We start from the raw sequence: 14,612 nt of genomic DNA on the forward strand, positions 1-14,612 counted from the left end.
AGGAGGGAAGTCCAAAGATATCACATCACAGGTATTAATCCTAGACGTATTTGCTCAGGCATGAAAGACTCCAGGACAGCAAAGGGCATGATGGAAGTAGTACCAGAAGCTTGTATTTGTAGCAAACAGCAGGTTTCAAGTCATCCAACCATCATGGTTCAGAATAGAAAAATCTACAGCCAAATCAGAACAACCAAATTTATCCACAAAGTAAAGGTGCAGAAGAATGTCCGTCTGCTACCATTTCTACTGGAGGAAACCAAGGCTATGTTTATGCATGGATAACAGATCCCCATAAAAAGGATACAACTATGCAGCAGTAGTCACTGTGTAAAATGGGTAGTGCTCCATAAAATGTATCCATAATATCATTTCCTCCTCCCACCAAAAATTCTTACTTAAACTGTTTTACACATCAAACAGTTAGAAGTAGATAGCAGAGGTAAGAAAGAAATTTTAATTTAAGCCAAGAAAGTAGTGCAAACCTGACACAAACACTGAAATCTAAGACAATAAGAATGGGTTAAAACCATCAAGCAGTCAGTGTAGCACATATGAGCTGGTGAAATGAGTCAACTCCTTCCCCAGACAGAGTAGCCAGCTTGGGTAGGAATTAGTACCAGCTCACAGACAGCCCAGTGTAGGAGGAAGAAAGTCAGATCTCAAAGATGACATAGCAGTTGAAGACAACTATCTGTGCTTGAAGATGAAAGCAGATCCTACAGCAAGCACTACTATCCAACCTGACTTCCCCTCTGGCTCTTGCTAAGCAGACTCATGGACTCACAGTGGTACTGCCAAGTATCTATCAGATACACAGTGCTACCAGGATAGGTTTTTCAATGCAAAGTGTGTGACCTAGTTACAGTGGAAAGAGGTTGGAAAGAGATGAATCACTGAGGGTGTGCTTATAGAAGACTGGGTCAGGGAGGACCCGAGTCCCAGGTTAGAATGAGCATTAAACCCCGAAGTCATGTGACCCATTCTCCTAAAGTTTATCTTAGCCTGAAATACCTTTGTACGACCAAGAGCTACTTCAGTAGATTTTAGATTTGCTAGAAATGTGGGAAATTACTGTCTTAAAGAAACTAAAGTTTCTGATTATTTATAGGACACAATGATGAAGTGATTCTCTTTTAATCCAAACTCTGCACATTTCTACATCACCTTTAATTTAAATTATAGTACTTCCAGTAATGTGCTGGGGAGAATTTTTAAAAGAATACTTCTGGCTAGTTTTATATCAATTTGACACAAGTTAGTCATTTGAGAGAAAGAGAACTTCAACTGAGAAACTGCCCCTACTAGAATGGTCTGTAGACATCTCTGTGAGCAATGTTTTGATTGATGATTGATGTGAAAGGGCCCAGCCTATTGTGGATGGGCATGCGAGTGAGCCCTGGGAAGCAAGCCAGTAAGCAGCACCCTCCATGTTCTTTGCATCAGCTCCTGCCTCCAGGTTCCTGCCCTGACTTCCTTCAATGATGGATATAATATGAAGATATGAGATGAAATAAACTCTTTCCTGACCAAGTCACTTTTGATTATACTGTTTTATCACAATACTAAAATCCCTAACTAAAACAACCACATTTCAAAAGATAAACGAACAGCTGTAGAATGACCCCAATTCAGATTACCTATCCCACTGCCTCATTCTTTAGTTTACATAAGAACTGCCAAGCCCAGATAATCAATGACTAAGCGCATAAGAGGACTCATCATTAAATATTTTTCTTCTGTAGAGGTTGAATGAGAATGGCCCTATAGGCTCACATACTTGGACACTTAGTCACCATGGAGTGGCACTATTGGGAAGGATTAAAAAGATTAGGAGGTATAACCTTGTTGGAGGAGGTTCGGCCTTGTTGGAGAAAATTTGTAACTGGAGGTAGGGCTCTGCAGTTTCAAAATCACAACCCAGGCCCAGTTGTCTGTGTGTCTCACTTTTGTCTCTTTGTCTGACCATCCATCAATCCCCTCCCAACCCCTCTCACTTTCTGCCTGTGGACCAGGATGTAGCTCTTAACAACTGTCCCAGTGTTATGCATACCATAGTGCTCCCTGCCATCATAATGGACTAAGCCTCTGAAACTGGAAGCAACCCCAATAAAATCTTTCTTTTGTAAGAGTTGTTGTGGTGTCTCTTTATAGCAAGAGAACACCTTTCAAAATTTAAAAAACACACAAACTTTGTATACATAACATTCTAAAAAGCACCTTATAAGATAAATCATTTATGAAGTAATCGATTCTAAAAAAAAAACAAAAAAACAAAACAAAACTAAGGCAGTATAAAATAACCTTAACTCTAAATTATGAATTCTTAAAAAAAAAAACTGTTTCTCATTTTCATTCCAAAGAATGAAAAAAAAAATGTGTTTTAAAATTGCTAAAACAGAAATAAACTACTATTTTCTTATGCAAGAAATATAAACTGCCCCTAACAAGTGAAAGTGATCTATTCATCATAGGAGACTTTAGCTTGCAGATTATTCTGTTAATCAAAGTTGAGTATCAAAAGTAAAAACAAGTATTCAAAGTTAGGTAGACACCTAGCATAAAGATAGGCATATGACAGGCACCGAAACAGCTTTTGTAGTAAAGACAACAGACATAAAAGGCATGTCTAAGGCTACAAAATGGTTCTTGGAGGTCAGAGAAACAAATTCTCTGAGGATAGCCTATTTCCTTGAACTATAAAGCAAATTTCTAGTTCCCCCTCTACATTTTTCTTTAAAAAACAATTTATTCATGTATTTTATATGTGTGACTGTGTGTGCATATATATATACATATATATATATGCATGTATACATACATACATACATGCATATACACACACACACATCGCATGCATGCAATCACCGAGGACATGAGAAAGGGTGTTGGATCCCTTGGAACTGGAGTTAAGGCAACTATAAGCGGTGATGTAGATACAGAGAACAAACCTTGGGTCTTCTGCAAGGTTAATAGGCATTCTTAACCACTGAACCAACTCTCCAGTCCCTCCTCTGTAAAATTTTAAAACAAATGCTTCAAAAAACTTTATCCACAGTTTTATATAATCATGCTTTCCTTTAGAACACAGAAATGTTTCATGAAGATAGCAGCTTTAAAATAATGACAAGACCCTACTATCCAATAATCAGGCGCCCTTTCATTGGCTTCATGACTGAACAGTAATGTCACGACATAAATCTACTAAAAAAAGGAAAAGGGAGCTGTAAGGGTCATAGCAATCTATGATCTTACTATTAACATAGGAGCCCTAACTTCTCATTGCTTATATGTAATGAGTAACACTATTTCAAAGGACTGAACTGTAACTGCACAAATATAATATAGAGCCAATTCCTATAATAATCTACAAGAAATAGAAGGTTGGGTTTGGACAGGTGGCTCAGAGGTTAAGAGCCTGGTTGCTCTTCCAGAGGACCCAAGTTCAATTCTAAAGCACCAACATGGAGGGCCATAACTGGTTATAACTGCACCCCAAGATATCCAATGCCCTCTTCCAGCTTCTCTGAGCACCAGACATGCATGTGGTATACAAACAGGCAGTCAAAACATTCAGACATGTAAAATAAAATAAAATGAATTTTTAAAAAAGCAACAGAAGCTTAATCAAGATATCTGAAGATCTCAGCGTTAGACATGTCTTTTTTTTACCCTGTACTCTACTGGAGATACTGAAAACTCCAAAGTTTGGTAGGAGACAAGTCTCCAAAACAGAAAGGATAAAGAAACGAACGAGAGTGAGAGCTCACATATTTTAATATAACTGACAGGAAAGTTTACTAAGAACTAGAATAACTAATGTGAAGAAGTAACAGCATTTTATCTTAAAATATACCAGATTTCTCTAAACTACAAAAAAATTTAAATTAATATTTAGTAGGTAGTATTGAAAAAGAATTTCTAGATCAAGTCAATGTTTATTCATTTGTCTTAAAAATATGACAACTCAAAGTATTCTATAAAGAAAACCAATATACAGGCCTTCTAGAAAGTTTTTAATTACTGTCGCATCTGAAAAATACAGTGAAAATGTCCATACCTGATCGAAAGCACTCAATTATTTGCTGAATACCAGATTTGGATGTCTGCACTGGTTGCTGTAACAAGGGAGGATCTCCAGGCTCCAGGATATAAACTACATGGAAGACAAACACACACCCGACCCACACACAAAAACATGGTTATTGACATCACTGACTCTTGGATTGTGTTAATAATGAGAATACCCCATATATATTCATATATGTAAAACTTATCTTTATAAGGCAAATGAAGCAATGGAGGGAAACCCTCAATCATTCCCCATATTAAAGACTCAATCAAGGCTCGTTAGTAGGTCTAACAGCAAATACTTACTGCTTTGGCATCATTCATTATGTATTGCTAGCCTCTTTTGTTTCTCTTAAGTGAGAACTACATTTAACAAAAACTCTTAGCTATACTCAGGAAACCCTTCCAAAAGCTTTAAAAATAATCTGATCAAGCACCCTGGCCAATCATGAGAATAACCCAAACCCAGCTTCTGAAGAAAGAAAACAGACAAGTATTCAAGGCATACAAAACTTTCACTGAAGTATGCTCTAGTACTGTACTCAAGTGAGAAAAATTTCAAATTTCAGAGTCTCTTTATAGGGACCAAACAGGGTATAGACAATGACCTATTTACATTAATACACATTATACAGATATATATAAATTTAGTTGATATGGCTATGTGTATAGATGATAAGAGAAAATTATCTTGGCAGGATACTAACAGAATTGAAAGATTCTGTCAGAGTAGGTTATCAATTTTTAAAAACAAAAATTTTCACTTTCATATCCATTAGTCATTATCACCTCCCCTTTGCAGAATCCTCTGATAAGTAGAAAAGTAATTAGATCATGTGACACAAGGTAGCTGAAAAGGACAACTGTGTTTCTATGTATCTCTCTCAAACAGCAAGTTGTAGTAAAGAAAAACTAACCATTTAATCCTTTTTTAAAGAATATAATGTCCCACCTAATTAATGGCCTCATAAGCCAGGGTCCATTCTCTTGGTATGGGGTTTGGGAGAGCAAGTTTCCTTCAATTGGAGGTGCTACTACTGCTCTGCACCTTAGACCTGGATAGCAATTCCATTTGGACAGAACAGCCAGGCTGTTTTTATGCTGTGCATACAGATGCAGCCTTAGACTCTCCTTCCTACCAAGTGCTCGCTGCACACAAATAGGAGGAACCATATCTCAGCACCTTATTTCATCAAACAAAAGCTTAAGAAACACTCTAGGCACGTAAGTAGAATACAGACAATTAACTCAGTTTGAGAATTGACAAAAACTGCAGTAATAAAGAATGTAAGAGTCCACATGGACATTCCCTGCACGTCAACTGTGTGGCTGTTCACTAAGGTATAAGTGAGACAATTAAATGCTCAGATCTCTTCCTCTTCTCTTATCATGGAGCTAACAAAGTTTCCAAAAAACAAACACAAAAGCTGTGTGATTATTGAATAGGATATGATAAAAACCAATCAAAGCCCCTGGGATACAGCAAGTGCTCAGTTAGCACCCGGCAGTATCAGTGTTATCAGGAGCAAACAACTGCTTTCCTGACACCAAAAACAATCTTGTACAAACTGTAAGTCAAATTTAACCTGTAGGAGAAACAACAGCAGAGGTTTATTAGCAGTCTGTTCATGGTGAATCAGGAAGATCTCTTTTCAGTAGCTAAAAATGATAGCAATTGATAACTATAACATATAATTAGCTATGAAGACTGGAAAAATCTACTAACTGTAAAGAACTAAGGGACCGGCTTTACAGGGGGCAAGAAATAGAGAATAAAAAGAAGAAAATCAACAATGAGAGAGAGCTATGGGGAGAAGCAGACTTCTTGTCCAGGAGCTCCTCCTTCAGGAATATACTCCAAAACCTTTCTCTAATATAGCAACTTCAACACGCACATGACAGTACCCAGCCTCTTACCTACCAGCCTCAGAACCTCCCACTAGAAAACATACTTACCGAGTCAGCTTTACATGGGCACTATCTATGTAGCTCCCATTATTAAAATACACTTTTTCATTTGAAATGTGCTTGTATACACACACACTTATATATACATACACACATATCTGTAACTTGCTAAACTGTCCTCTCACACAGCCCAGATCCACCCAGGTTACAAAACGTTTTAAACAATTATCTCCCCAACTAGAAACACTCAGACCCTCAGAACAACCTACTCTCTTCCAGGAGCACTTATCTATTTTTGCAAAAGTCTCTCCTGCCTTAAAACAAGTTCCTTAAAGATCTTTCTAACCATGATGTCTAGGATTTGCTTACTAAAAAAGAGAAGTTGGAGGAGAAGTTAGAGAGCAGACCAGGGAAATGTTGGGGAAAGGAGAAAATAATGGAAAACAGATTTCCATGGAATGATAAATGATGGCTCTGCATGATGGTTACATCACATCCTTGGTTTTTGAATTTCTGAAAACTTCTATTTTAAACAATCTGTTAAATTAAGACTATGCACATACTGATAAGACTTCTAATAACACCCCTCAGTATAAATTGACCAATTCCATGGAGACAGAATGGTCTCATCTCAGGCCTCACCCTCTGTCTATAATCCAAATGATGGATACCTCTCATGAAAGCCCATTAGATAGTTTCTCAAGCACAGCATCCTCCTGCGTGCATCTGAGGACAGCTTCATGACTATCATACCACACTTCCTCCAGACCTGGAAATGCCCTCAACTCAGCACACACCTTTCCTGCAGTGATGACAGCCGCCTAACCTAAAAGTCATCAAGAGCCCAGCTTTCCATTGAAATCAACATTCCAAAGCATTTCATTCTTTTAAAAAAAAAAAAAAAGCACATTTTAATAAGCAGCAACTTTTAATTTTTAATTAATGATACTTAAAGATTTCTTGTTAATGGGGAATAAAAAAATTTAATCCACATTTAAAAATTAAAATCCAGAAAGCACCTTTCTCTTAAATACTTAATTACCAACATGTACCGTAAATCATGTTCACAAATTACATTATTTGTTTAAATCTATCTCTTCCCACTCAAAAACTATATATACATACACATACACATATGAGGAAAACTCTTTTTCACCATCTATATTGCTAGTGCCTTGGGCAAGACCTAGTATCTAAGACATGCTCAATAATGATTTGTTAAAAAAAAAATGAATAAGCAAACTAGTAAAAACCAAGAAATACATCTTCACTTCAAATATATAAAAGGTAAGGTATAAAGGGTGCTTAAGTTAGATGGGTCAGAAGATGAATGAAAATGAGGTCCCCTCCTAGAGGTACCTGTTTTACTAGGTTAGAACTGATCCAAGCAAACACAACAGACACAGGCTGAAGTCCAGTGGTAATGTCCTGTAACGCAAAGGAGTGTGTCCCCTTTACTGTTACCACGTTTCTCTTACTCAAAAAAAGTAGCTTCAAATACTCTGCTAAAAAAATCTAAATACATGAGCATAATTAAAATATTTCAATTAAAAGCAATCCAAAGTAGGCGGGGGAAGTTACCAACCCTGGTAACTTAAAAGTAAAAACTGATAAACGCATGTCTTTGAATTAGAATAGAAAGACCTTTATTCGTAGTTGACACTGTGAGTCCTTTTAAGATAAGGCCCTCAACAGTTTACAATGCCTGTTAAATTAAAACTCACTAATAAATTCTTTATGAGACTCAAAAAAGTTTTAATATCATAAATTAAACAGAATCTGCTCAACATAATAAAATACCTTAAATACTCTATATATTCTAAGCAATACAATACAATAAATTCTATCCGAAACATTTAAGATGTTTTTTAAATTCAAAAAGTCCACTTGTCCCTACAGGTTCAATCAACCTTCTTGACCCAAATTAAACTTTTGGCTTTGTTTGTTTGTTTGTTTGTGGGAGTGGTAAACTTTATACTATGGATTAAAACACTTCAAGGGAAAGTTATTTTAACAATAAGAAATTTTCAAGAAGCTGAATGGTAGTAATCACCTATCTCATCTTTACCTTCTTCTTCCATTTTAAACATTCAGAGCATGGAGTGAACCAATAACGAAGCTGCCTTGAAAAAGAAGGGAAAGGAGCTGCCCGACCTTGTGGAAATGATTGACGGTGACACTTGTGGCACTTTCTCTGGGGGCTCAAGCAATGGAGATCTCCAGTTTGTACAGGCTTTTGGCATTACGCGAGTAGTTTTACGCAGGAGAAACCGAGTTACTTAGGAAAGACTTCTTAGAGACAACGCAGAAAGCCGAGTAGCTCTGGTGAAGGAGAGCAAAGACACTGGGGAGAAAAAAACGGACTTACCTGGTTCGCAGCATCCGTGATGATGGTGGTCCGTTTGACAGTATTTGTCCCTCAAAGGCATTTTTAACGGGTGCGACCTATTTTCCTTTCACTGTGAGAAGCTCTTCATTGCGGCTTGGCTGTGGACAGAGAAGCACAAACCCATCACTATCCCTGAACTTCTATGGAGGCTGTGGCTGCAATTTCCACAGACCATCCCACCATGCGCTCTCTGCCCTCACCCCGGGCCCGCACCTTCCGCTCGGAAAAGAAACCGCCGCTCGCCCGGCCTCCGGCCCCACGTCCCCGCACAGGTTCACCGCCCTACCCGGAAACGCAGCGTCCGGCGCGCAGGGCAGCGCAGCGCACGGCGAAGGCCTGGCGGGCTGCGCAGGCGGCTGCGGCCTCGCCGTGCTGGGCGGACGAGCGAGCGAGCGAGCGGGCGGGCGCGCGGAGAGCCGGGCGCGGGACGCGGGACGCGACGGGGCCCCTGCGCGGCTGAGGAGCGGCTCGCGCGCCCTCCGGCCACGCACGTGCGTCGGGGGGTCTCCCCGGCGCAGGTCGGGTCCGGTCCGCGCCGCCAAGTGCGCCCAACTTACTCAACTCCCGGAGCGGCCGGCCGGCCAGCGGGCGGGCGGGCCGCGGCACCAGCCGGGCGCACGACGCGGCCGAGGGCCCCACCTGGCGCAGCCCCGGCGCAGCGCGTGAAGCCGAGCGGGCTTCGGCCCCGGCGCGCTCCCAAAGAGTCCCCGGCGGCGCCGACGCGGAAGCGCCACAGCTCACCACGTCCTCGGGCCGCGGCTGCGGTGGCGGCTGTGGCGGTGGCGGCGGCTCACGGCAGCCCTCCGCGCTCCGGGCCGGCGAGCTGGCGGCGCGCGGGCGCAGGCAGTTGACAGGACGAACCGCCGGGCGCAGCAGCCGAAGGAGCTGGAACCGGAGCAGGCAGGACTGAGGCGCCCCTCGCCAGGGCAACGGCCGCGCCGAGCCCGGCTCCCCTCAGCGCCGCGCCGCTCCACCTGCAACGGTCCCCCGGGCTTTGGAGAGGGGCGGGGAGCCGCGCGGGTCCCCCACCTGGGGCCTTGCGGGTAGCAGATGCTTCGGGAAACTTTATGGAAGTCAGTCCCGTTCTCTCGTGGCCGCCCCTTCCCCGGACAGCCCGAGCGACCGCCGTGCAGAGAGGGTAGGAAGGGGGAAGCAGAGAAGTCTCCGGCTGCGACAGGGAGCGACTGACTGACCCCGGACGGAGATGGGGCGAGGGCAGGAAGTGACAAGCTCACGGAGTGGGTGGGGGGAGTGTGGCCGGCACGCCCGGCAGCGCGGCGCGCATGCGCTGGGCGGGCAGCCCCGGTGGGGAGGCGACGCGCGGGGCCGGCCTCGGGCGGAGGAGGGTAGACTGCGGGGTTGGCGGGCGCCGAGGGCGGCCGGGTAGCTGGCGGGCCTCGCCGGCGCGCGCCCGTGCGTCCTCCCGCCGGCGGCTGCGGAGCGACGGCCGGAGGCTGCGTGCGCCCGGAGGTGTGAGAACCAGAACCGCGGGCGCGTCTTCCCCTCCCCGGGCACGCGCCGCTCGCTCGGGCACCAAACTGTTGCTCGCGCTGCTGCGCTTCGGCGGATCCGACCCAGGCAGAGTTGGGGAAGCGGAGGAGAAAAGGAGGGACTGGGAGCCCGAAGTGGACTGGATCGGGAGAGCTGTCAGGTGCTGGCTCGCCAGCTGTTGTCCAAGTGTACCTCCTGGAACTTGGGACAGGAGAGTCTAAGTCGGGCTCTGGGAAAGAACGCGATTGGCAACGTTCTGAGGGTGCAAACCTGGAAGTGAAGTTGGGTCACATGGCTAACACGCACTTTCCCTCTTGGGCACCAGCATCCTGCTTGGAAAATCCCCGAAGATCAGATCGAAGATGGCCATCTTCTGTCAAATCTACAAACCTTGAGCTGCTTTTCATATCCAGTAGCTGCTGCCGCCACCTTCTTCCCAACTCTGAGATGGAATTCTTGCCCTTGCTAACTTCACTCGAATAGGTGTCAGCTATTGGTCAGGGTTTTGTGAGAGCTCCCATTTGACCTTTTTTATCTTCTCAGGATGAATGAAAACCACAATTAACTAACTTCCAGTTTTCAAGTTCCAGTTTTGGAGCTTCTGAAAAAAGAAAAGTTTAGGAAGGAAGGCACTATGTGTTTGTATTTTGGGTTTTTTGTTTTTTGTTGTTTTGAGATGGTCTTGCTGTGTAGCTCAGGCTTGCCTGGAACTAGCTGAGTAGCCCAGGATGACCCTGAAATCAGGATTCTCCTCCTGCCACTATGCACTTTCTTTTTCAAAGCTGGGGTTACAGGCTGACACCACACTAGGCTCTGTGTTTGTGAAGAGAAAAATCACCAAAATCAATTTTCAAAATTCCAAAGGAAGTTTGTAAGCAAATGCAGTTGTTACTATAGGACTGTTGAATGGAATACTTGCATACGTCTTGTACGGTTGGAGCAGAATAGAATAAATGTTCTGCAGCTACATAGGATATTATATTATGATCTCATTTTCTGTTCCATTGTCAAGAATCACTACCCACATGAAGCAAATGCAGATTATAGGTCAATATGCTATAAATGGCCACTTCTATGTGGTGGTATTATGCAGCCAATAGAAATCATATTTGGGGGTTGGAAAGATGACATTGTCAGTTAAGTCTGGTCAAGAAAACCTGAGTGTGATCCCAGAACACATGGTACAAAAACGTTGGAGGTGAACGTTCACCTGCAATTCCAGTGCTAGGGAGACCAAGAGAGAAGAATCCCTGAGGCTTGCCAGCCAGCTGGCACAACCAAACGGATTAGGTCCAGGCTCAGTGAGAGCCCCTGTCTCAAAAAGTAAATTGAGCAATTGAAGAAGACATACAACATGGACCTTTAACCTATCCAACCAACAAAACTATCATGTGTAATATTAACTATGTGGAATATGCTTAAACCAAAAAGATATATTTTTGAAATGTGAGAGATGCTGTACTTGGAATTATATGTGCTTTTGTCTGAATGAAGCATATGTGATTTTAATAAAAAGAGTTTTTATTAATCTATAATTTATCTTTAAGTGTTCTGTAAATAAAATTAAAATTCCACTCTTTAAAAAATGACTATATTATCTGAAATGGTATAAAATAATGATGCACAAAAAATATGATACAAAAATACAAATCACTCAAAACTGCAGTGAGAAACTGAAAGGAGAGAAAATGATCAACATTGGTGATAGCTGGGTGGTAAATTTTTAAGTAAAGCATTTTTGTTTCAAAGGATATTTACCTTAATTTGACACAATGAGTGTAATACATGTATTAAAAATACTAAAATTTTATAAGCCAGGGAAGTATTATTTGTAAGAATTTAAATGTTTTCTTACCAGGTGTTAGTGTTAAAACTTGTTTTATGGAGGGTGGAGATATGGCTCAATAGTTAAGAGCACTTAATGCTCTTGCAGGGGATCTGGGTTTGGTTCCCAGCACCCACATGGCAGCTCACTGCTGCAACTCCAATTCATGAGCCTCCAACCCCCCTTCAGATTCCCAGTGGCACCAGGGACAAGTGGTGCACTTACAAACTTGAGAGCAAAACACTCATATGCATATAAAAGTTTTAAGTAAATAGAATTGCTTTGTAAGTGCAGCGTTATAAATAAGGGATCCTTACCAGAAGGGCCTCAGTTGCTAACATTAAACTGTAAACAATGTGAAAAGCACAGACAAAATTGAGATATGAGTAGAACACATACTAAACACTGAGTCGTAAGAGTTTTAAAGATGAAAATAAACCATGAAAATTATCTAGTAAGCCTTACTTTATACCCAAGAAAACAGAGAAATATCAAGTGACTAGTAATAACTGCTTTCCAGACCTAGGTAGCTTCATACTATAATGACAGTACTAATACCTAAGATGCCTTTAGTCCTTAAAAAGTGTTTTAATTTCAGTCCCATCAGCTACACAATGACGTTTCTCTCTTCCATTGTATAGGTGGTGAAACTGAAGTAAAAAATTGAATTTGCAGGTGAAAGATGAGCCAACATCTGAAGCATTGTAACTAAGAAACTCATGAATTTAGCCATTAAGGCTGAATTGACACTTCTGTGTTGGCCCTCACCATATCTGTTGGGGAACAATGACATAGGATGTAAAAGATGAACCAGTAAATCCTGCCAGCTATGAATGGTGTGTTGTGTCAAGATACTGTGTATACAGTGAGCATGGCGATGTCAGGAGGCAAAGGTAGAAGGAGGAATTCAGGAGTTCAAGGCCATTCTTGTCTACATAGCAATTTGATGTCAGCCTGAGCTACATGAGAGAGACGCTGTCTCAGCAAAACAAAACTAGCGTGTCTGAACACAAAGTCAAAATGGAGTTGCTAAATCACAAGAACTGAAATGTTATGGTGCTCCAGAACTTAAAGAAAATTTGGATATCTGGAATTATCACCCTATTTTTATAAACAATGTTCCCAAACCATTTCAGGTAACCTAGGCAACAGGTTAATGTTTGTTGAGGTTTGACTGTAAAATATACCCGACAGGACCATATGTTGAACTCTTTTTTTCCAAGCTGGTGACACTATTTTGGAAGGTATGGAAATTTGGCATTCAAGGCCTGTCTGGAAGAAGATCACTGGGGACAAGACACTGAAGGTTATATCTGATCTCGGGTCCCTTTCTTCTTTTGTTCTTCCTAGCTACCATGAAATGAACAGTTCTGTCATATTATTTTGCTACTGTGTTGTTCCGATTCACTTTGGGTCCCAGAGCCAACCAAGCCAAGATGTGTGAACTGGGACCTCTGAAACCATGAGCCACAGGCCTTCTACAGTTTGGAGTTATATCAGATATTTGGTCATGGCGATGAATGGTCTGGCCAATAGTTACAGCCTTACCTTTTCTGAGATAGAATTTCACTGGCTCAAGCTGGTATTCTTTTTTAGAAGTCTAAAAGAACATCCTATTGAGAAGCCCAAATTTTATTTTATGATTTAAAGTTACTCTTTCTTATTGTCAGTGTTAGAGACTAACATATATTTCACACCTATAATTATTGCATACCAAGCCACCACTGGAGCGTCAAGCCATTGTAGATGCTCTCAATTTGTAGATCAGTAATTTGGGTTAGTCTTGTCTGAGTCACCAAGTTGCTGCTCATCTGGAAGCTTGACCGAATGCATCACATAGCTGGCAGCTAGTGCTGTGTAATGACTGGAATCCCCTCAGTATAGCCTTTCATCCTTACAGGAGTAGCTTGGAGTTCCTCGCGCAGTAGCAGCATGCCAAGCCAGTCTAGTGAGAGCAGTAGGACCTCCAAGTTACATCATTTCCACCGCCTGCCTTTAGTCAAAACAGGTCAAAAGTCCAGCACACTATGTTAAATTCCCACAAGCATCCTCAACAGCATTTACTGTTGTTGGTTTTTTTAATGATGCTCATTCCAGTTGGTGAGACGAAGCCTCAGTAGTTTTTTTATTTGCATTACCATGGTGACTGTGGATGTTCTTCATGTAGGGATTGGCCATCTTATTTCTGTTTTTAGACGTGTATTCATGTTTTTTCCATTCATTAACTGGATTATTTGGGTTTGGGCTTTAGGAGGGATTATTGTTTATATATTCTAAACAGATATATAGCTGTAAAAGCTTTTTTTTTCCTTCAATGCCACAGCTATCTCCACTTTGTTGTTTCCTTTGTTGTACAGAGCTGTTTGGGTTTGGTCTATTCATGCAATCCTATTGGGATGATTTCTTCAGCTTTTGGAACTTTTCTCAGTAAGGTTTTGTCTCCGCCTGCATCTTGAAGTGTTTTCCTCGGGCAATTTGATGGCTTCAGATCTCTCAACTAAAAATCTTTCTTACATTTGAGTTTATTTTTTTATATAGTGAGAAATAAGGATTTAGTTTCATTCTTCTACATGTGGGTAATCCAGTTTCCCAGGGACCATGTATTAAAATGAAATTAAAACTATGGAAGTTCCACAAAAACTAAAAATTTAATTATCATGTGATCCACCTATATACCAATCCTAGAAATATAAAGGAATACAAAGGAAACATAAACCAACATATTACAGAGACACCTGTTTCTCATGATGCTGTTCATGATAGGTAAGTTATGAAATTAGCCTAGATGTCCATCAACTGATGGATGAAGAAACTGTGGTGCATAGATACACTGGAAATGTTATTTACCTTTAAAGAATGACATGACAGTTGAAGACTAGAGTGGAACTGGAGATTGTTACATGAAATGAGCCAGATTTATACAAATAG

General features: G+C 41.6%; 1 protein-coding gene across 14 annotated transcripts in view; it reads right to left on the reverse strand.

The window, feature by feature from the left end:
- Positions 1-14,612, reverse strand: part of Zfp800 (zinc finger protein 800) — a 187,486-nt gene that overhangs the window by 41,823 nt on the left and 131,051 nt on the right. For 4 of the 14 annotated variants that reach the window (XM_006505150.4, XM_006505146.4, XM_011241073.3 and 1 more), the window contains 2 exons: positions 8,348-8,466; positions 4,061-4,156 (listed from right to left, as the gene is read on the reverse strand). In XM_006505150.4, the coding sequence (XP_006505213.1) occupies positions 4,061-4,156; positions 8,348-8,408 (157 nt within the window). In that variant the 5' untranslated portion in view covers positions 8,409-8,466. The other 10 variants (XM_006505149.3, XM_006505147.2, XM_006505145.3 and 7 more) reach the window with 10 other exon arrangements.

The sequence above is a fragment of the Mus musculus genome, chromosome 6 (genome assembly GCF_000001635.26).
Source record: "Mus musculus strain C57BL/6J chromosome 6, GRCm38.p6 C57BL/6J".
NCBI classification, from domain to species: domain Eukaryota; kingdom Metazoa; phylum Chordata; class Mammalia; order Rodentia; family Muridae; genus Mus; species Mus musculus.